We start from the raw sequence: 19,282 nt of genomic DNA, 5'->3' as shown, positions 1-19,282 counted from the left end.
ATGCGGGGATTGGGATTGGATGGACGTTGAGAGACGATCACGTGGTTCATATCGCGATCTGCTCTTGCGCCAAAATTTGAACAGTTGGATGGGCACTGGATTAATTTGGGTATTTATGTGGCCGATAAGTAGAAGAATGATATTTTATTGAGTTAGGCTACTTATACCTACATCACATGGTGGACATGCTGCATAAAAAGCCTTGGATCGATCGTTCGAGATTTGAACCCCTCAAACCCATGTCATGTTACCTTGTAATGATATGTAGGTCTATAACTGTTTGCAAAATACTGCTCTTATAGAATTTCAAATACATCTGCTAGGAAAGTACCTATGCATCTATAGGGTGCTTGGTTCTTGCAGAGGTTTGCGGGTTGTCTGATATATAATATTGCAGAAACGACTTAGCACCTTAAGGCTCTATTCACAAGAAATTGGACCACTGGTGTTCAGCAATGTCTTTAGATTCGTACAGCCACTTAAATAGTTCACTCAAAGATATAGAACTTCATCTAATCCAATATGGCACACCCACACAGTGATATATATATCTCAGTAATACATGTTTCCTCGTAGACGCTCCTAGATCCTCGCCTTCCTCGTTTCATTCAATTTGGCAGGTAAAAGTCTCCTCAAAATCTTACCAGTCGGAGTCTTGGGCAAGCTTTGCAAATGGTGAACACCACCCCTGAGCTTTTTGTACCCAGCCAGCTGGCTGTCGATCCAGATCTTAATCTCATCGAGAACTTTCTGCTTCTCGGAGTCTGACAACTCCGCTGACTCCGGCGATAGACTGACATAGGCGAGTGGGACTTCAGTCGCTTGGGAATCATCGTAGACTGCACAAACTGCAGCATCTGTAACATCGGAATGGCGCAGAAGAATATCTTCTAGTTCTGAAGGTGCTATTTGGAATCTATAGTGACATCGAAACGATTAGCTGGAGGCCATTGAATCAAGAAGCCCAAATTGGAGACAAACCCCTTGTACTTGATCATCTGTATCCAAGCAGTTAGTTAAAGACTGCTCAGGAGTCAATTGGGCAAGGGAGGTATACTTCTTTCAGACGATCGGTGACCCAGAAGTTCTGATTCTCATCCATCTTCAAGATGTCTCCTGATTTGATCCACCCGTCGGAAAATGTACTTTCTGTTGCCTCGCTATCGTTGATGTAACCCCTGTGAGAGTCGTCAGCACACTTGATGATGATGAATTTCCAAATATGAGAGCCCACGCACATCATGACTAGCGGGCCACGCAGCCATAATTCACCTTCCTCGCCAAGAGGGACGTCTTTGTTAGTTACTGGATTGACCAAACGACCTTCCCTATCACAATATTAGCAATGGTGTACGGCGCTCAATCGCATTAGATCCAACATACACCCCCGAAAACAGCTTGCCAACACATCCGAAGGCTTCTTCATCCTCGTCAATCTGGTGGATAACACCCCCGAGCATTCGGTAAGTCCATAACCTTTCCACGTTAGTGAACTATGATTGCCAGACGGGACACCGCACATACCTTGACAGATGCTAACATGCGGAAGGCGCTTCTTGAGAAGAAGCTGAACAGCTTTCTACAAAGATCATACGATTAATACTCAGACCATGTTTCCAGCGTGCGTAAATGCAGGGAAATGCCAAAACTTACCTTCAATGGGGCGGCAGAAATGACAATTCTTCTCAAGGATGCCAAATCATACTTCTGAGCTATGGGTGAAGTAGCAAGCAGAAGTGCTACCGGGGGGACAAGATGCAGATCGGTAACCTTCAATTCGCTGGACTTGCGACAAAACGTCTCCAAGTCAAAGGCAGGAAGACTGCAATATTGGGCTCCGACCCACATGCCAGACAGAACCACCAGACTGAGCCCGTAACAATGGCAATCTAGAATAGAGCTGTGTTAGCAGAGCCATTGTATGATTGATGGAGGTTGAAGCGGGCAACTTACACGGCGCAAAGAAAACCTCCCGGACAGTCGAGTTGACCCGCACCGGCATGGAGGCTCTCATGATGATGCTGTTCATGACAAGATTATAATGAGAGAGTTGGACACCCTTCATCTTTCCGGTTGTTCCAGAGGAAAAGCAGATTGTGCTGGGTACATCCTTGGAGCTCTTCCCTTGAAGGTCGTACGGCGGTATGCTTTCTGTAGCAGTCTTGCCAACCACATCATCCGGGAACTGAGGGACAATTAACACTCTCAAATATAATTATGCCAGAAAATAGGGCTCCAGACCTGTGGTAAGTTGTCTACTTTACACCGAACGGTCAAAACTTTGGTGCTTGTCATTGCGAGAGAAGCTAGGGCATCTTGGACCGTGCTAAGCTTCTCCTCAATAGTGACAACATGTGTTGGCTGGACAATTCCGAGCACATGCGAGATATCCCCCTGAGTTGCGGATGTATTTAATGGTCTAAAGAGCTGATTAGCGAATCTCCAGAGTTCATGGATGTGATGAGCTCACGCGAAGACAGCACCGGTCCACCAGGTGGCATGAGCCAGATGAACAAATACATTCTATATCCGGATAAGTATATTTCGAGCTAAAGTGTTCCAAGTTTTTTTGAGTGAGTCTCTTACAGAGTTGTTGACCAACGCTAGTAGGGTATCGCCTGGCTGCAATCCAAACTTGTTCTGTAAGCCCCAGGCAGCACGACCAGCATGTTCCCGTAGAGAGCCATATGTGATGGTTTCGTCGGAGAAGGTCTCAACATGAACAATCTTTGAATCAGGTACATCATCGGGATTATATTGGGTCATGAACTGTGAGATGGACAACTCCGTCGCATCGTGAATTGGGATCACAGGTGACCTGTAAACAGCCATTGCGTCAAGATTCAGAGTCAGTAGATAGGTTGCAGTGCCGATGAAATAGGATGAAACTCCAGCGATGCAAGTTCCCTCAATCCCCAATTATACCCTATTACGGAGTCCATACCTGTTCTGTAAGTAGTGTGTAAAAGAGTGTAGAGCTAGTTACGAACTAGTATCCGAGCGTGCCGTCCCTTCTGCTCCACCCTGATGGCTCAGTCAAAAGAAATGCCATGCTTACTTATAGCTAAAATAGCTGACATGTGGCTCAGAGACCGTTGGAAATACCAGAATTGGCAAATGGCTTGGACTCCCATACAACAAGCAACAGCCGCCAAAGTTAAAATGGAGCAAAGTAGAAATTACTTCCGAAGTCTGGAGACAAATGCATGAAAATGGCCCCCATTCATTTACCACTTTTTACCACTAGTGATTTAGATTGTGTTCTCCCAATGGTACGTTCAATTCGTGGAATACGTTCAATTCGTGGAATACGTTCAATTCGTGGAATACCATGTCAAGCGTGGCGAATGAGAGCACTGGTTTGGCCATGGATCCGCTTTGGAGGGATCAAATGGAGGCGCTCGTTTCTTAAGGGTCTATGATTCATTAGAAAGTCAGGATTGTGCTGTATGGCCATATAAGCCATAGATTAATTGCTTGAAGGGTGGAGTGTATCTTCTTTGAATGCTTCAACTCCAACCAGCGAAAATCTTTAAACATCTCGCTCTGGCCCCTTGGTGGCGGGTGAAATGTCACCTTGATAGTGAATGCAATCTCGTTTTTGCAAGGATTCTCATCCTTGACACAAGAATTCTGCACCAATCGCACGTGTCAATTCTTGTCACTATCGGACGCTTCCAACTTGCCGATACGTTTTAGCCCCCAATCGTTTCCGTGAGGGGATCCTGTCGTCGAACGAGAGACGGGAATATTGTGGATCGTGAAGTAAATTAAGACTGTACTGTACGGACGTACATGTGAGGCAATTAGTGCATGGTCCCTGGACATATCCTTGTAATCAGGGCACTTTGGCGAAACAATCGCCTTGTTTTTTTTTTCTCCTTGATGTGTTAGACTCTTGGCCCCTTATGAAGCGAGTCGGTCGATTCTTCGAGTCTGACACATGATGAATATGGTGTATCTCCTTGTCAATTCGATTGAACACCGCAGTAAGACCTGTCCACGGCAGTATGCGATGCTCTCGATATTGGACTGTGTTCGTACTCTGCACCGTGACTCTTTTGATTGATTTGGCATTTGCGAAGACACAATCTCTTCCATCATGCGCTGTGAGAACTGAGAAAATCCACTCTCTTCTGAACTAGCTAACATCTTTTACAGCTGGACTGCTTTGCCAATCTGGTCCCTCAGTCAACTTGTGCCTCTGATAATCAGACATGCATCTGTACAAATGTTGATCTCAATCAAGAATTGAACCTTTGCGTCTCGGCAAATTGTACTATTAGGGAGGGCCTTAGTACGTTATTCCCTGAAACATGCTTGAGCTTCACATTCTCATCAATCACATAGCCACTATCAATTCCACCGATACAACATGTGGAGCTCCAATACGAGACAAGACTTCCTTAAGCGTCATAGTTCCAGCAGTTGGCATCGGCGTCATTGTGGTCCTCATCATTCTGAGGATGTACACAACCCTTTTTCTCAAAAGTTTGAATATCGACTTGGATGACTGGGCAACCATCTTCCTCGGAGTAAGAATATGCACTCTGGCATATACTCATTGGATGCCCTCAGCTAATTCCCACAGTGTTGTGCCGTGCCAGTCAACGTCGGCTCGATCTTGCGTAAGTGACTTAATCGAACCATTTGTCTCGTCCACGAAGAGAACATGATTAACCATTCCTTCAGTTGGAAATGCAGGCTTGGGTAAAGATATGTGGACTCTCGAGTTCGACAAGATTATTCGAGTTTTCTATGTAAATCTCCCCCTTCTCGCCTTTTTTTCATGGACCAACTAACCCTCCTAGCTGTTCTATATCCAGGAACTTCTATACATAATCTGCGTCGCCCTCGTCAAGGTCTGCTTTCTCCTATTCTACCTGCGCATCTTTCCTTCCGACAGAATGCGTCTTGTCATCAAAATCTCCTGCCTCGTGACAGTTTGCTACGGTCTCACGTTCCTCTTCGCCTTTGCGTTCCAATGCTCGCCTGTGAGTTACAACTGGAACGGCTGGGATGGGGAGCACAAGGGAGCTTGCGTACAGACAAATACCCTGGTTGTCACTGCTGCCGCGTTGAACATTGTCTTGGATATCTGGGTGATTGCCCTGCCCATTCCTAGAGTGATGAAAATCCAAGCATCCATCAATACCAAGCTGCAGGTGTTATTCATGTTTTCGATTGGTTTCTTGTGAGTTTCCCCTCCCCTTCGGTCTTGTTAAGGGTTAAGGCTGGAGCATACACAGTGCCAATGGCGCTAACATGTCATTCTGCAATAGGATTACCGGCGTTGGCATCTATCGCGCTATAATGCTCAAGCTGTTTGCTAAAAGCACAAATCCATCATGTATTCACTTCACCTCCCTTTTTCCGAAATCGTTGAAAAACTAACCCATCTTCAACACAGGGGACAATGCTCCTGGTGGATATTGGTCTGTGATCGAGATCGATGTTGGGATCATCTGTCTATGCATGCCGGCCATGCGATCCTTGCTAAGTCGCTTGTTCCCGGCGGTGTTTGGATCTACAAAAGGGACCAGCAGGGGTCATACTAGCAGCCAGCGGAAAATCAGAACCGCGGATAGCGGACCAAACATAAGCTTTGTTCACTTGATCGAGATGGACAACACGGAGCATGCGGACCATATGGATCAAGCGGATCATACGGACCATTTGGAAACCCACCGGGATATCTAATAGGGGTCTCTTGTTGTAATGTTGCTGTATAAATAGGTGTCTGTAGCATTTACAGATAGAATTAATTGTATAAAGTGTATACGGAAACACCCCATTGGCTTTAGAAGCCATAATGTCTACAATACGTTTGATAGAAAAAAAAGAAGAAAGGACTATGTACGTTTCTCCGCAAAGAAACCACTTCTATATACCATCTATCTATATACAGATCAATCAATGACACTTTTCTTATCAGCCCAACTAGGCTGAATCATTCGGCAAACAGCCTCATAATCCCGGAAGCGCTGAGCATCCTCCGGTAAACCAGCCGTAGTCCAAAACATGGTCCAGTTACTATCAGCCAGCTTCCAAGTACCAGACGAGCGCTCAAAGTACCACTTGTTAACGGGGTTATCTTTACGACTACGCCAGCAAACCCCATTGGGGAAGCAGGTGCGCACCATCGCGTTGAAGACCACGTCGGCGACACCACCTGCGCCCTGGCTTCGCTTCAGGACGGCGAATTTGTCCAGATATGGGACCATGCGGGCGGCGCTTTCTTCGCTACCGTCGTCCACCACCCCGGGTGGTGTTTCCCAGGTGAGGATTGCGCCGCCTTCGTATTCGCCTGCGACGATTATACCTGCGATCCGGTCGTTGACTCGCTCGAGGTAGTTCTGGACGTCGAGTTTGCGGTCAAAGGAGTCTTCGATCAGGTGTACTAGACGGGGGAGGTCGATGGTTGGATCGTTTAGTTGGAGTCGGGGGTGGGTGTTGGCTGTCCATGTTTGCACGTGTGGATTTGGGAGAATGGTGAGGGGCATGCCGCGCTTGACAAATGTGGTGTGGCATGTGAAGGGACTGACTGCGACCGTTTTGCCGTTGCTGGAGGCGCTGCGTCGACCTGGGGGCAGCGAAGAGGAGAGGAGAGGCTTGTCGGTTAGGAGGTTGTGGATCAGCGGGTTGCGCTGTCGACGAGTTCCGACGGCTGAGAGATCTGATGCGGCCATTGAAGGGGCCCGGGCTGAGTGAGAGACTTCTTCTGGGGATGTGATGATGCCTGATGAGGCTGACGGCAGCATTGCCAGTGCTTTCTGGGCGAAGCGCAGGTTCTCGAGATGACCATCGAGTACCTTCTGCGTTGCCTCCGCGCTGGGTGTTGGGTCGGATTGTCCTGGTGAGATGATCTCTTGATTGACAAACTTCGAGAAAGGATTGCTCTCCACGATTGGATTTGTGGATTCGGTGTTGATCTGCTTTACGGGGTCGCAATCGTTCCCGTCGGCAGTCTGTCGTGCCTGGGAGAGTTCATCTACAATTTGATCAAACTCTTGCTCCATGTTGATAAAGACATGGGATGACTGGGGTCCAGTAAGTGCAGGAATGCCCCCGAGGACATCCAGTACAATGACACGGTCCAGAGACACCTCTTTTTGAAGAGCAGTGATTCTATCAACTGTGACTGCGGGATCCTCGTCCGGGTGGGGGGTGAAGGATAGCCCGGCAAACTCTTTCGTCAAGGCAAGCGCAGCATCGTTGGCAGAGATTGTAACGGCTCGAGGATTGTCTTCTGTATAAGCAATTGGCGGGATAAGAACTACATGACCATCCCGCAGAGCACTCAGAAGAACTTTCCGGGATAGAACGGTGGGCGGACCAGCGCCTTGCTCGTTGATGGATAACGCGGAGTCCAAACGGAAAGATTTCGAGTCCGGCTGCTCATCGATTGCAGCTGAAATCCGATTTGCCTGGTCAATAGCTGTTTGTCGCACAGCAGCGGCGCTCTCCAGATTGCCGGGGTCGACAACTACACAGCATGCCATTCCCAGGCGCACAAGCTGCGACAAGGTCTTGGCCACCCCATCGATGACGGAATCATCGAGTGACTGGGGTGTAGTGATTTTAATCAGGGCCAGGTGTAACCTTTCGGGCAAATCCTGTCCTCGTGGAGTAGGCGTGGTATCTTGTCGGAACACAGGACTGTCGTAAACGGCTCTGGAGGCACCGTAAAACGAACCCAAATTCACACCGGAGGGGAGCGATGCCGATAATGGCTCATTCGGAGGCTCGATAGGTGATTTTGGGGCGGACTTGGTAGGGCTGGCTTTGAGCCGAGCTAGGTAGGACTTAGCTTCGCGCTTGGTGGATGCGGAGCTCAGCAAGCTGAGAAAGAATTCCTGCCAGGCCAACGTTAATTCACCGGAATATTTACATAACATCAATTCATTCTCATACCCGATCAAGCAATTTCTCCTTTGCTCGGCGACCTAGACGGTCTTGGCTCTCGCTGCTGCCCGAGAATTCGGCGATTTGACCTCGGAGATTGAGTGACTGTGCCGAGCGCACCGAGGTGGGATCAGGACGAGCGACATGATGCTGCATTTGAGTCAGTTGTTGCCATTCACTGCCATTCATGGTCATTCATGACCATTCATAGCCATGTAGTGTATCTATAATCACCCACTGTCAATGAGGACTTTGCCGTCCGAGACCAGCCCAAAGTTCGAGAACTCATGGCAAGCAGCCCTGTTTGCCCTGTTCCTGTCAAGGAGCTCGAAGAGTGTTTTCACCCACAATCTTGAGATTTGAGGGGAGAAAAGGAAGAGTGAGTCAAGAAAATCATAAATGACGGGCTCACCGCCTGTCGATCAGCACCCAGATTGATAAGAGGCATTTATGTCCACCCCACTGGGGTTAGTGGACAATTGGTCTAGTGCTGGACCAATCTCGTCCAGCTGACAGTGCATCTGGAAGCCTATGATCATGTTTTTACGCCTATAGTAGATCTATTTGCGAAATACTTCAACTATAGTGAGTACTAACTTATCAGATCACAAACGGTTAGCTAATCACAGAATACGTTAGTTAGCTAACTTAAGTTAACTAATAGAAGGTTAAATTAATGACAAAATACGTTTACGGAAAATTAATGTATGCCAGAATAACATGAACACGACTTACATGTATCCTGCAGGTCATTCATCTCACATTGGTCAACCTTGGGAAATGCCTACTGTAGAATGACATAATGACATTTACACCCCGACCTGTCATCAATCATCGACCGCTTTGATAGATCTTCAACCCGTTAGTCTTATGTGCAGATCTAAAACATAATCACATCTCCCTTCTACAAGACATAGAACAACTAAATGCATGACTTGATTTATCCATATTGCTTGGTCCTTGTCTATTACACCACAGTCAAAGTCTTAAGTATACTAGTGACAGCTACCCAGAGCTGACCCCTCCAATCCCTAGTCATAAACACAAGCATCTCCAACGCTTCCAAGCATATAAGATGCTCAACAAAAGAACATAAGTAATCTGGGGAAGCAGACCGCTTTGGGGCAAAGGTCACGGGTGAGATGCAGAAACTGGGCGGGAACGTGGGATCGGTTTCTGTACTTGATTCCCCCCCCCCGGCGCCACTCAAGCAAAAGTTCCTTCAAGCTTCTCACGGCCCTTTTGATCAATTTCCCCCTAATTTGAATCCCTCAGATCGAGGTAAGTGATCCTCAATTTCATCCCAATCCAGACCCCCCTTATCCCATGCGGCCCGGTCGCACCCCTCCTTGCGCACAAGCATCATTGTGTCGCAAATTCTTATCTGCAGCACTTCGGCCTCAAAAGCCCTCTCGGAAACCAGACAAATACTTTACCTCATCGTACTGGTGATTTGGACTTTGTAGAATCACTTGCAGAAGCTAATCCCCACTGTTCTAGATTGATCCTCCCTCAATCTCCATTCGCGCCACCAAGTCCGGCCCCTCCCCCCTGCCAATCGATCGCGGGCTAGCCTAGTACCCTCGCAAATTTCGATCCCAACCACCCCTCTATACCTGAGTTTGTTTGCCGATTGTCCAACATGTCCGACCAAAGCGAGTACCCTTCCGAGTCCATTGGATCCGACAATGGACTGCGGCCACTCTCCAATGTGGACGATTTGTCCCTCGGAAACCCCAGCAACAACGATTTGTCCCGCATCATGAACCGTGCTGGTATTGCATTGGCCAATGGATTCCCTCTCGATGACGATGAGGACGAAGAGGACGTGGAGGAGGAGTACGTCTCCGTCGACCAAGATGACGCCAATGATTTCCCATACTGGTTCCGTCGCCCGCCTACCCACCACCGCACTAAGCTCGATGAGCTGCACCCATTTGTTCAGTTGCTGTCTGCCTCAAACGTAGAAGACTGTATCAAGGTGGAGAATGCTTTCCCGGAGCCGGAGCGTTGCTCGCATGACAAGGTACGACCCCTACAGACTACTGCAAAGCCACAATATCGAGATAGATCATGCCATATATGAGACATGATCAAGTTTTTATTCCTGGATATTAGCGCAGAAGGAAACTAGAAACTCAATGCTGACCTCTTGCTTCATCAGTTCATTTACCGTCTCACCAGATGCCCGGAGCTCAGCCTGGGTCTCTTCACTCTCCCCCTTCTCGCAGAGGGCGAGGCCAAGCCCCGCCCAACGCTTGTCGGACATATCATCGCCACTCGCACTTCAGAACCGCTTGTGACAGATCGAGCCATGCGCCTTCCAGCCAACTGGCAAAATGAGCGTTGGTCCTTTGAGAACGACCAGGCTGTTGGCCACGAAGAAGGTGGCAGCACCATTGCCATCCACTCCCTCGCTGTCGAGCCAGAGCACCAGGGCAAGCAAGTCGGAAGCACCTTGATGAAGTCTTATATTCACCGCATTCGGGAAGCTCAGATTGCTGATCGTATTGCGATTATTGCACACGATCACCTGGTTCCATTCTATGAGTCGTTTGGATTTGAGTCCCACGGCCCCAGCAAGTGTCAATTCGGTGGCGGTGGCTGGGTTGATTTGGTATGTGACTTACGAGGCCCAAATACATTACTTGATACTAACCTATGACTAGGTCTTGGAGTTTGGCCCTGAGCCCCCACAGGAGTAGTTACAGGTGATTGTTATTATGCATCTTTACGGCGTGGACCGTGTCAGGCCACTGTTGGTTCTTTTTTTTCCCTCTTTTTTGGGGTTTTATCATGTCCCTTTACGCACGTTCATGTCAGGTGGGTTATGGATTCGAGAGAAAAGCAAATGGAGTTTGGGGTGGGATTATGGCCATTCAATTCAGTTCTATGGATGGGATAGGAAAGGGCTTCCCGACCCAAGGCTTGTTTATGTAGCATAGTTATAATGCGATGTACATGAACATGGATAATCTCGCGGGATAATCAACATTTTTATGAAAATATCCAAAGTAATCGATACATGAGGTTCGTAGTCAGGTCATTATTGGTCTTCTTCGCCGTCAGTGTCGCGCAGTCCGGCGCGTAGGGCGTGGTGTGTATTCAGGTTCTGCGTCTTCACGGCCATCATCGTGGTCACCCTGCTCCTCGCCATCTGAAGCTGAAGGGATAGAATGAGACGGAGACAATGGATCCGACAGACTGTCTCCATTAGATTCACCACGAGACTGCGATGGACCAGGCTTTTTCTCCTCGTGATGTTCAACAATCAAGCCATCATCACCATCATCTTCGCCAGGAAGGAGGAATCCACCACCATAATCCATTGGATCATGATCAGACTCCGCATTCTCATGGCCAGCTTCCTGACCTTCTCCCTCTCCCTCATCTTCATCTTCCTTCTTCCTTTTCTTCAAAGCAAAAGGATTGTGCTCGTCCCTCTCCTTCCCAGCCTCAGGGTCCCCTCCCCCATACTCCTCCCGAACCCTTTCCATAATCCTCAGTCCGAACAGGAACTTTCGCCAAGTCTGCAAGATCCGCTTCTCGGCCTTCAACTCCTCCTTCTTCCGCTTCTCCGCCGCATCAACCCTCCACGCATCCCTTAGCAACTCCTCATTCTCCTCCGCAATCACAACACCCTGTATAACAGGAACAGCCATCTTAGACCCAAACTCAAACCCAGTAACGGCCTCTGCATAATCAATCCCAAGCTTTTTACAGATGCGCACGGTCCCGGGCAACGGTACATGCGCCGCTCCACGCGGAACCATACTCGGTACGAAACAGTCCATGTTCCCATAATCGTTCTTGGGGATCCGTCCATCTTCAATGGGCGGCGGAATGATGTACTCGGTTTGATCACGGGCGTACAGTCCCTGGAGTGGTTTCTCACCTGTTTCACGCTGCATCTCGTCGACTTCACGTTTGCGAATGAGGGTCACGGCTCGGATGGGGACGCGCTTGAGGGGGACTTCTCCGGGGAGAGTCTGGCGGCCTTCTTTGTGCCAGCTTTCGGCGGAGAGGCATTTGACCACGTCGGCACGTTTGAAGACGGGTTCTTCTTTGGCGCGGGCGCCTTTGCCGGAGGTGAAGGTGCGGACTGGTTCCGCGCCTGGTTTGAGGGCTTCTTCGCGGCGAAGAAAGCGCTCCAGCACGAATTCTGCTGAGGTGCGGAGGCTTTGGAGGGTGTCATGGGTTGGGGCTGCTTTTGTCTTTTCTGGTTGGTTGCGTTTGAGGTCGCGTTCGTCTTCGAGTTCGTCTGCTGCTGTTCGTTTCTCTTTGGGTCTTTGGTAGCCGCGCATTACCATTCCGAACCAGTCGAAGGCAATGTATTGGCCTCGGAGACCGGGTAGTGGGATCTTTTCTAGGGGCATTCTGAAGCCCTTGGTTTTGCTTGGCCATGTGCGCTTTCGAAGATAGCGTGTGGTGACTTCTTTTGCTGTGCCATCCGCTGAGTGGGCAACGACGTAGCATATCACTTGTTTGGCTTTTTCAGCTTTTGCGCCACGGGGTTCGAACGTGCCCTGTAGATCTGCGGTGGGTGCCACGGGATTTGAAAGAACCAGAGGATCAACAGAAATGATCTCATTCGTTACGGGAGACTCAATCTCAGTCCAATAGATCGGGAATGGGAGGTCTTTGTCGAATTGCTTGCGTTTGGTCTCCTTCGCTGGTGTTTGATCTGCGACCTCATCTGCGTCGGACTCGGATTCAGCAGGCTCATCTTTCTCCTCCGGTTCTTTCTTTTCGGAATCTTTTGACGGTGTGAAAACCTCATTCTTAGTCCAGCCAAATCCCAGTGGTTGAAGACTTCCCACCAGCCTGCCCTCAATGCCTAAACCCCGAATCAGAGCCGTAAAGAGCTGCGCACCAACATCCCGCGAGCCCTGCATGCGCTCAGCAGTAGCGCGGAATTCGTCAAGATTCGCAATGCGCTCACCATGGCGCGCCGAATCATGTTCCTCCTCGCGGAAGTCAGAAATCACCCTTTCAAGATCCGAGACTGGCCGATATCCATACTTGCGCAATCCCGGCGCAGTGATACAAAACTGTTTCCTCCAGTACGCAACCAGAACCTTGATAAGCGTAATGATCGGGTCTCCCCGACTCATATCCGGCCGACCAGGTTCCAGCCGCTCCGAGTCCGCACTCCAATCCTTGTTCTTCTGGGCCTTTTTGCCCTTTTTCTTGCTCTTTGGTGGTTCAGGTTTCGCCTCGGGAAGTTCCAGCCCAGATGCAATGCGCCATTTCTTTACTTCCTTGTGAATCCCTTCCGGTAGCTTTTTCCGTAGGGTGTCATGGACCTTGGAGTCGTTGATCCACGCGTTACGAATGGCATTATGGAACAGCAAGCACTGAACATGCATGCAATGTGTCTGGACACGGATATGGCGCTCAATCTTGCTGGGCCCTTTCTTGCCATCCAGCAGGTCTGTCGTGTGTGTTTCATTCTTATCAAAGGTCAATTCCAAATCGCGTAGCTCCGGGGCTGCCGTGGCAGGGGTTGTTGCGCTCGTAGTCCCTGTCTCGATAGCATCCTCCCAATCAATGTCTTCGTCAGATTCATTTCCATCGTTGATAAGCTCCTCTGGAGCGTCGCTCAAGGCGGAATCTGAATCGGAGTCCGACAAGTGGAACGGAGCTTCATCGGGCCGGGGACGCTTGGCCGGGGGCGGGTCCTCGGAGGAGACGCGCTTGCGGGGGACGAACGGTGGCATCAAGGTGAAGATGTAGAGTGAAGGTGGTCGCCGAATGCCGGAGTTGAGGTGTTGAGGGAGGTTCCGTCATCGCCGGATGCCGAGGCCTTTGGGGTTCTCCTGCAGCTTGTCTCTGCCTGTATTTGCCCATCACTCTATACTCTATACTCTATCCTCCATACATTTTACCTTTTGTCTATTACCTTCTACTTTGGACGGATTTTCCCTCTCTACAAAATGGCCGACGTCAAGCGTTTCTTCTCGTCGCCCCGCTTCGCGGTGGCGGGCGCCAGCAATGACACACACAAGTTCGGATACAAGAGTAATGTCGACCAGACCAGACAAGTTTCGATCTTTACTGACCAGCTCCAGTTCTCGCCTGGTATCACCAACACTCCCTGCCCGTGACACCGCTCAACCCCCGAGCGGCGCAGATCACTCTCCCCTCGCGTGCCTACGATACGGTCCCCTCACCGTCCAAGCTGCCCTCGCCGCTGCAGACCTCCCTCTCCGTGGTGACTCCACCGCCTGTAACGCTGCAGGTGCTGCAGGAAGCTCACTCGGTGGGGATTCCTGCGGTGTGGTTGCAGCCAGGTACCTTTGACAACTCGGTGCTGGACTATGCTCGCGGTCATTTTGAAGCCGTTATTGCTGGTGACGGGGGAGCTGGCGGCGAGGGTTGGTGTGTTCTTGTTGATGGCGATGAGGGTCTTGAAGCTGCTGGTGTTCAGTGGACAAGCCAGCGACTGTAATTTACAAAGTGATCTATCATGTAGGGGGGGACTCAATAAGAGAAGATGTCTCAACAATGAGATCCGAGGAATACAGGGGTTGATGCCATGAAGCTAGCTGGGTGAAATGTCGCAGATATTTGGACGAAACAATCAAAGAATGAACATATTATCTGGAAACAAAAGAAAGAAAGAGAAAAAAGCGACGAAGAGCCCCCAAGTGCAGGTCGGGACTATAGATTATTGTCCGATTGGCCGCAAACCTCCCAAATCCCCAACCTCTTGTTTTTTCTCGTCTTTTCGCCTTTTTTTCCCTCTGACTTTCTTCTCTTTTCTTCTCAACATGCCCGATATGCATGTCTTTAATGCTCCAGCCAAGCTGGACTTGTCAAATGCGCCCTCGCAGTACTTCCAGGTCCCAGCCACCTCCGCATCCTCATCACTGTACTCCCTCTCCGTGAGTCGCAAGCGCCCACGCCGGAACACCGAGAAGCTTGCATCGCATTTTGAGTCTCCCTCCGAATTCGAGTCCCCGATGGTCCAGTCGGATTATCGGGTATTCAGCGGAGGAAACGACTTCCACACCTCGGCAGAGCTGGACTACCGTCCAAACCGATACCGCGAATCATTCCTCCCACCATCTCTGGATGCAAGCACCGAGTCAATAAACCCCGAGTCCAGCGGTACAAGTCGCAAGCGCAGTCGTCGTGACTCGGGGATCGCATCTCCAAGCGCCGACGGTCCGGACTCGCCCTCCACAACACCAGCGGGTTGGGGCAGGACTGTGATCAAAGCCGTTGGCAAAGTCCTCGACCTCTGCTGGTCTGGAGCGTTCCGAGGATTCTATGCTGGCGGTGGTCAGGGCTATGATATGACCGCTGGATCACCAACAACGCTCGAAGCAAGCTGGCAGCCTCCGACCAGCCCATCCACCGAAAAAGAGCCCTTCCACTCCAACCTATTCGCAACCCCCATCCCGGGCCAATACCCAGACGACGATCTTGAACGCAGCTGGGTCGTTGTTCCACCCGAGGCCCATGATCCCTTTGTGGGCAACAGCGATATCGCCAGCCCGTCACTGCGCACTCGGCGGATGTTCCAAGCTTCCAGTCCGCGCCGTCGACCGGCCGTCATGCCCCGACTTAAGAGGGTCTCTTGTGCCTCGCCACAACCCAAATCTCCAACCAAAAATCAGGGCCTCCCCTCGCCCCGAACACGGGACGCCCCTGCATCTGCTGAGGTGCAGCGACATGCAGCCAAGATGCGCCGCAAGGAGCGCGAAGAGGATGCCAGCATCCAACGCTTGAACAAGCAGCTGCAAGACATGATTCGGGAAGGCAAAGCAGCTCTCGGCACAACGGTGGAGGTAAACGACGTGGACATGGATTTCTCCGACTACGACTAAGCATGATCATGTTTGCTTGCAGTCGTTGAAAGTCGCATGACATGTCCCAACATACTTATCTGGATTTGATTTTTCTCGCACATAACGATCTGATACCCCAACGACGCTCTTTACCTGGGTTAGTCTGCGCCTCAAAAGGCGGTTTTTTTTAATTGATGCTACGACTCACGATCTCGGTGTTTTATTATACTTTTTTTTACTCTTGAGCTTATGCTCTTTGTCTGGCTACGTCCACCAAGCAAGAGATGCAACGCAATATCTCTTGCACGTTTTTATGTCTACTTGATCTCAAGATTTCCTGTCACAACTGCCACTACTACTATTACTATGGCAAGAACCATCTACTCGGGAAATTGAACGTCGCATTTCGACTGGAATCATAAAAAGCATTCATTTGACATTGTCCAAGAAATAAGTAACAACCCAATAACCTAAGCCATTCTGTATCCGATTCCAAGGTTGTACACCGGTCCACTGCAAATCACATCGCCAAGTCCCTATCATCAAACAGGGAAGAAGAAAAGAAGATCCATCCATCTAACATGAACATCAAAGACGTCACCTTACTGGGCCTGGGCGGCACCACCAGCAACAGAAGCCGCGGCCTTTGCATCACCGTGCTCACCAGCAAATCCAGGACCACTGTGGGGACCAGCACCAGAAGCAGGGTCAGGGGGACCGTTGCTGGTGCCATCACCAACAGTATTGGGGTCACCGGTGGGAGACTTGGGGGGAGTAGCAGGGGACAGCATCTTGGTGAGCTTTCCGAGGGCACCACCTTGCATCAAGACGTCGGTCAAAGTTGAGCCCTGAATAGGGGGCGCTTGACGGGCCTCGATCTCGTTGTCACGGCGCATCTGGAGGTGTATTAGTAGGTGTTCGATTTATCCGCTTGAATATTGCTAGTGGGAACTCGCAGAGAACTTACAGGGAAGAGACCAACACCGTGGTGGGCGTGTCCCATAATTGAGCCAAGACCGTGCTTGCCCATCAGCTCGCTGAGGAAGCTCTTGGGTTTGGCAGATGCACTGGGTGTGGGTGTTGCGGAGGAGGCGGATTGTTCGGTGGGAGTGGCCATCTTGTCGCGGCGCATCTTGGCATGGTTAGTGTATGCACCTCGCGGTACGGAGTAGGATGTATGAACTTACAGGCATAGCAGCACCCTCGGCTTCCATGCCGGACATGACGGCACCATCGACGACATTGCTGAGAGGATCAAGCTCATCTTCCTCGCGCTTGGAGTGGCTCTTGGAAACGGGCTGGTTTGTGAATTAGTTGATCAATGCTTCAGGCTGGAGAGATACACTTACGTTTCCACTGGTCAGGGACTGCAAGATACCGAAGACTCCCTTCGCGTTTCCTCCAACCTGGCGGGTGTCGAGATGCTGAGCGGGCTCGTCAGTCTCCTTGTGGCCGGCCTTGTTCTGAGTTTGTGTCAGTGTCAGATTTCAATGGAAGGCGGTGGTTACATACGCTCTTGAGGAGGTCTCCGACGATGGGAAGGCTCTCGAGACCACCGAGGTCGCGCTTGGAGTTCTGGCCGTAGTTTTGCAGGAGGTTCTGCCAGTCATTCTGATCATCGTTCTGACCCTCATTCTGGCCTTCGTTCTGGCCCTCGTTCTGACCGTAGTTCTGACCCTCGTTTTGGCCCTCGTTCTGGCCCTCGTTCTGACCCTCATTCTGGCCCTCGTTCTGGCCCTCATTCTGGCCCTCGTTCTGGCCTTCGTTCTGGCCCTCGTTCTGACCTTCATTCTGGCCGTAGTTCTGACCATAGTTCCGGCGGGCTGGCTGGCCGTTGTATCCACCAGTGTGCTCGTGCTGGTGCATCATCAGCACTTCGTGCCACTACAAATTGGACCGTCGTGAGAACTTACCTTGCCGAACAAACCACCAATCAATGGGATACCATTCAAACCATCGCTCAGGTCACGACGTTCCTTGCCCTTGTCAAGAGTGGACTTGTCCTGTTCGTTATACTATATTAGTATCCGTGATTGCGAGCCCGTCATTCTCAGAAGCAATAGACTTACATTTCCAAGCAGCTGGCCAACAATAGGAATACCGTCGATCAGGTTGTGGTGATCAGCCTCATACTCGGAGTGGCCACGGCGCTTGGAGTCATGCTTCTATGGTTCCTCTGGTTAGTATTTTGCGCTCCTGAAATGCAGTTTCGATGCAGCTCGATCATGACTTACCGCTCCAAGCATGGGGCCCAGGATTGGAATGTCCTCAATGAGGTTCTTGTGCTCATTCGAAGTATCTTCGTCACCACGACCAGTAAGCTTAGATACGAGCTTGCTGAGGCCAGCATCAGTACCCCCGAGGAGGTTACCGCTGCCATCGGGGTGAGCGACAGGCGCAGCAATGCTGACAGCCGCAAAGAGCGTCAGCGCGTAGGTAGTCTTAACCATGATGTCGATATTGTCGTAAGTTGTCGTAGAGACTGAAGCAGCACTGAAAGAAAGGAAATGCCGACGAGCGACAAAAGAGTTAGTGGTCGAAACAGAGAAACAAGAGAAGGGATATCAACGAAAGTCTTCTGGAATGCAAGACCAGCCCCGAGAGATCCCTGGCTTCCTTTGTTCTTTATACCACGCATGGCCTTGGTGACATTCTACCATAACTGGGATGAAGGGGCGTCGTCCGGCGACATCCCCCAGCTGCCCGTGCGGCAGCATCAACGCCCCTGACGGGGAATGCTGGGTGCTTGTCTCGTGTCTCTGAGTGGATGACGAGTGTTTGTTCTCCCCTATGGCGGGAATGCTCCGATGCTTGATCTCGACAAATATCCTCGTCGATCATCGTTGCGCCTCCTTGTTATGCAAGGGGTTGCCCTGACTGCCCCGTGCTAGATCCCACAAGGCTTCGGACCTGCGCCGCTGACGACCCTTTGATTTGAATAGTCTGCATTGCATGTTTCTGAGAAGGTTTGATGTATTCCCTGTGCTTGGCCCTTCTAGGGTCGCTGAAACAGTCATGGATTGCAACTATGCTCCAGGTGACGGGAAGTTATATGTAGGGATGGCTCCCCGACTTAGGGCTTCCGCCCCCCTCCAGCACAGGATCCCTATATGTCTGAAATACGACATCCCCACGACTGATATTGATCTATTGCTTCGGATATGCCTTGTTTAATGGTATCAAATAGCATTAATATTAACTTTTCATACTGTTCTTTGGTCCAAACAGGGATTTCATCCACTGGATGTTAGTGTAGGATTCTAATATTGAATCTCCACGCACCTAAAGTTACCGTAATTATCAAGATCGGCCAATTGGCCTAGTGGTAAGGCATCCGTTTCCGGTGCGGGAGATCGTAGGTTCGAATCCTGCATTGGTCGTCGATCTTTTCTTTTTGTTTTTGTCTGTCCATCTTTATTTGCTCTTTTGATTACTTAGGTACTAGAGTGGATGGTGTTTTTGTCTCTCTGTGGAACGTATTAATTACTTCCCGGAATTTCCTTCATTTTTTGGCCGCAGCCTGATGCGGACTAGTTTGTATAACGTTAGTTGCTGAATCTGGTACATGATACAATTTTCTG

At 50.1% G+C, this 19,282-nt stretch overlaps 8 protein-coding genes across 8 annotated transcripts; 4 read left to right on the top strand and 4 right to left on the bottom strand.

The window, feature by feature from the left end:
- Positions 1 to 582: 582 nt before the first annotated feature.
- On the bottom strand, positions 583 to 2,832 carry N7511_007658 (AMP dependent CoA ligase; the record flags this gene model as incomplete). The annotated part of the gene is made up of 11 exons (XM_057130035.1): positions 583 to 916; positions 982 to 998; positions 1,058 to 1,178; positions 1,239 to 1,328; positions 1,384 to 1,493; positions 1,541 to 1,579; positions 1,654 to 1,889; positions 1,954 to 2,185; positions 2,242 to 2,419; positions 2,471 to 2,523; positions 2,587 to 2,832. 11 exons carry the CDS (start codon positions 2,830 to 2,832, stop codon positions 583 to 585), a joined length of 1,656 nt encoding a protein of 551 aa, XP_056981818.1.
- A 1,178-nt stretch (positions 2,833 to 4,010) lies between these two features.
- N7511_007657 (CFEM domain-containing protein) lies at positions 4,011 to 5,700 on the top strand (the record flags this gene model as incomplete). Its single annotated transcript, XM_057130034.1, has 8 exons — positions 4,011 to 4,109; positions 4,162 to 4,297; positions 4,351 to 4,535; positions 4,592 to 4,628; positions 4,693 to 4,760; positions 4,812 to 5,194; positions 5,283 to 5,350; positions 5,411 to 5,700. The coding sequence occupies 8 exons, from the start codon at positions 4,011 to 4,013 to the stop codon at positions 5,698 to 5,700; spliced, it is 1,266 nt and encodes a 421-aa protein (XP_056981817.1).
- A 209-nt stretch (positions 5,701 to 5,909) lies between these two features.
- On the bottom strand, positions 5,910 to 8,194 carry arg2 (acetyl-CoA:L-glutamate N-acetyltransferase; the record flags this gene model as incomplete). Its single annotated transcript, XM_057130033.1, has 3 exons — positions 5,910 to 7,856; positions 7,915 to 8,055; positions 8,144 to 8,194. The coding sequence occupies 3 exons, from the start codon at positions 8,192 to 8,194 to the stop codon at positions 5,910 to 5,912; spliced, it is 2,139 nt and encodes a 712-aa protein (XP_056981816.1).
- Positions 8,195 to 9,547: 1,353 nt separating this feature from the next.
- Positions 9,548 to 10,610, top strand: N7511_007655 (polyamine acetyltransferase; the record flags this gene model as incomplete). The annotated part of the gene is made up of 3 exons (XM_057130032.1): positions 9,548 to 9,931; positions 10,070 to 10,522; positions 10,575 to 10,610. 3 exons carry the CDS (start codon positions 9,548 to 9,550, stop codon positions 10,608 to 10,610), a joined length of 873 nt encoding a protein of 290 aa, XP_056981815.1.
- A 360-nt stretch (positions 10,611 to 10,970) lies between these two features.
- Positions 10,971 to 13,625, bottom strand: N7511_007654 (Rad4 family protein; the record flags this gene model as incomplete). The annotated part of the gene is made up of 1 exon (XM_057130031.1): positions 10,971 to 13,625. The coding sequence occupies one exon, from the start codon at positions 13,623 to 13,625 to the stop codon at positions 10,971 to 10,973; it is 2,655 nt and encodes an 884-aa protein (XP_056981814.1).
- A 216-nt stretch (positions 13,626 to 13,841) lies between these two features.
- Positions 13,842 to 14,356, top strand: N7511_007653 (CoA-binding protein; the record flags this gene model as incomplete). Its single annotated transcript, XM_057130030.1, has 2 exons — positions 13,842 to 13,926; positions 13,977 to 14,356. 2 exons carry the CDS (start codon positions 13,842 to 13,844, stop codon positions 14,354 to 14,356), a joined length of 465 nt encoding a protein of 154 aa, XP_056981813.1.
- Positions 14,357 to 14,678: 322 nt separating this feature from the next.
- On the top strand, positions 14,679 to 15,740 carry N7511_007652 (uncharacterized protein; the record flags this gene model as incomplete). Its single annotated transcript, XM_057130029.1, has 1 exon — positions 14,679 to 15,740. The coding sequence occupies one exon, from the start codon at positions 14,679 to 14,681 to the stop codon at positions 15,738 to 15,740; it is 1,062 nt and encodes a 353-aa protein (XP_056981812.1).
- A 563-nt stretch (positions 15,741 to 16,303) lies between these two features.
- N7511_007651 (uncharacterized protein) lies at positions 16,304 to 18,151 on the bottom strand (the record flags this gene model as incomplete). The annotated part of the gene is made up of 8 exons (XM_057130028.1): positions 16,304 to 16,597; positions 16,669 to 16,833; positions 16,889 to 16,999; positions 17,051 to 17,164; positions 17,214 to 17,558; positions 17,615 to 17,704; positions 17,771 to 17,866; positions 17,936 to 18,151. 8 exons carry the CDS (start codon positions 18,149 to 18,151, stop codon positions 16,304 to 16,306), a joined length of 1,431 nt encoding a protein of 476 aa, XP_056981811.1.
- Between the last annotated feature and the right edge of the window lie 1,131 nt (positions 18,152 to 19,282).

Source organism: Penicillium nucicola, assembly GCF_028828085.1.
Source record: "Penicillium nucicola strain IBT 29836 chromosome Unknown utg000008l, whole genome shotgun sequence".
In the NCBI taxonomy this organism is placed as follows: domain Eukaryota; kingdom Fungi; phylum Ascomycota; class Eurotiomycetes; order Eurotiales; family Aspergillaceae; genus Penicillium; species Penicillium nucicola.
The sequence above is the reverse complement of the archived record's forward strand: the minus strand, read 5'-3'. Positions and strand labels throughout refer to the sequence as shown.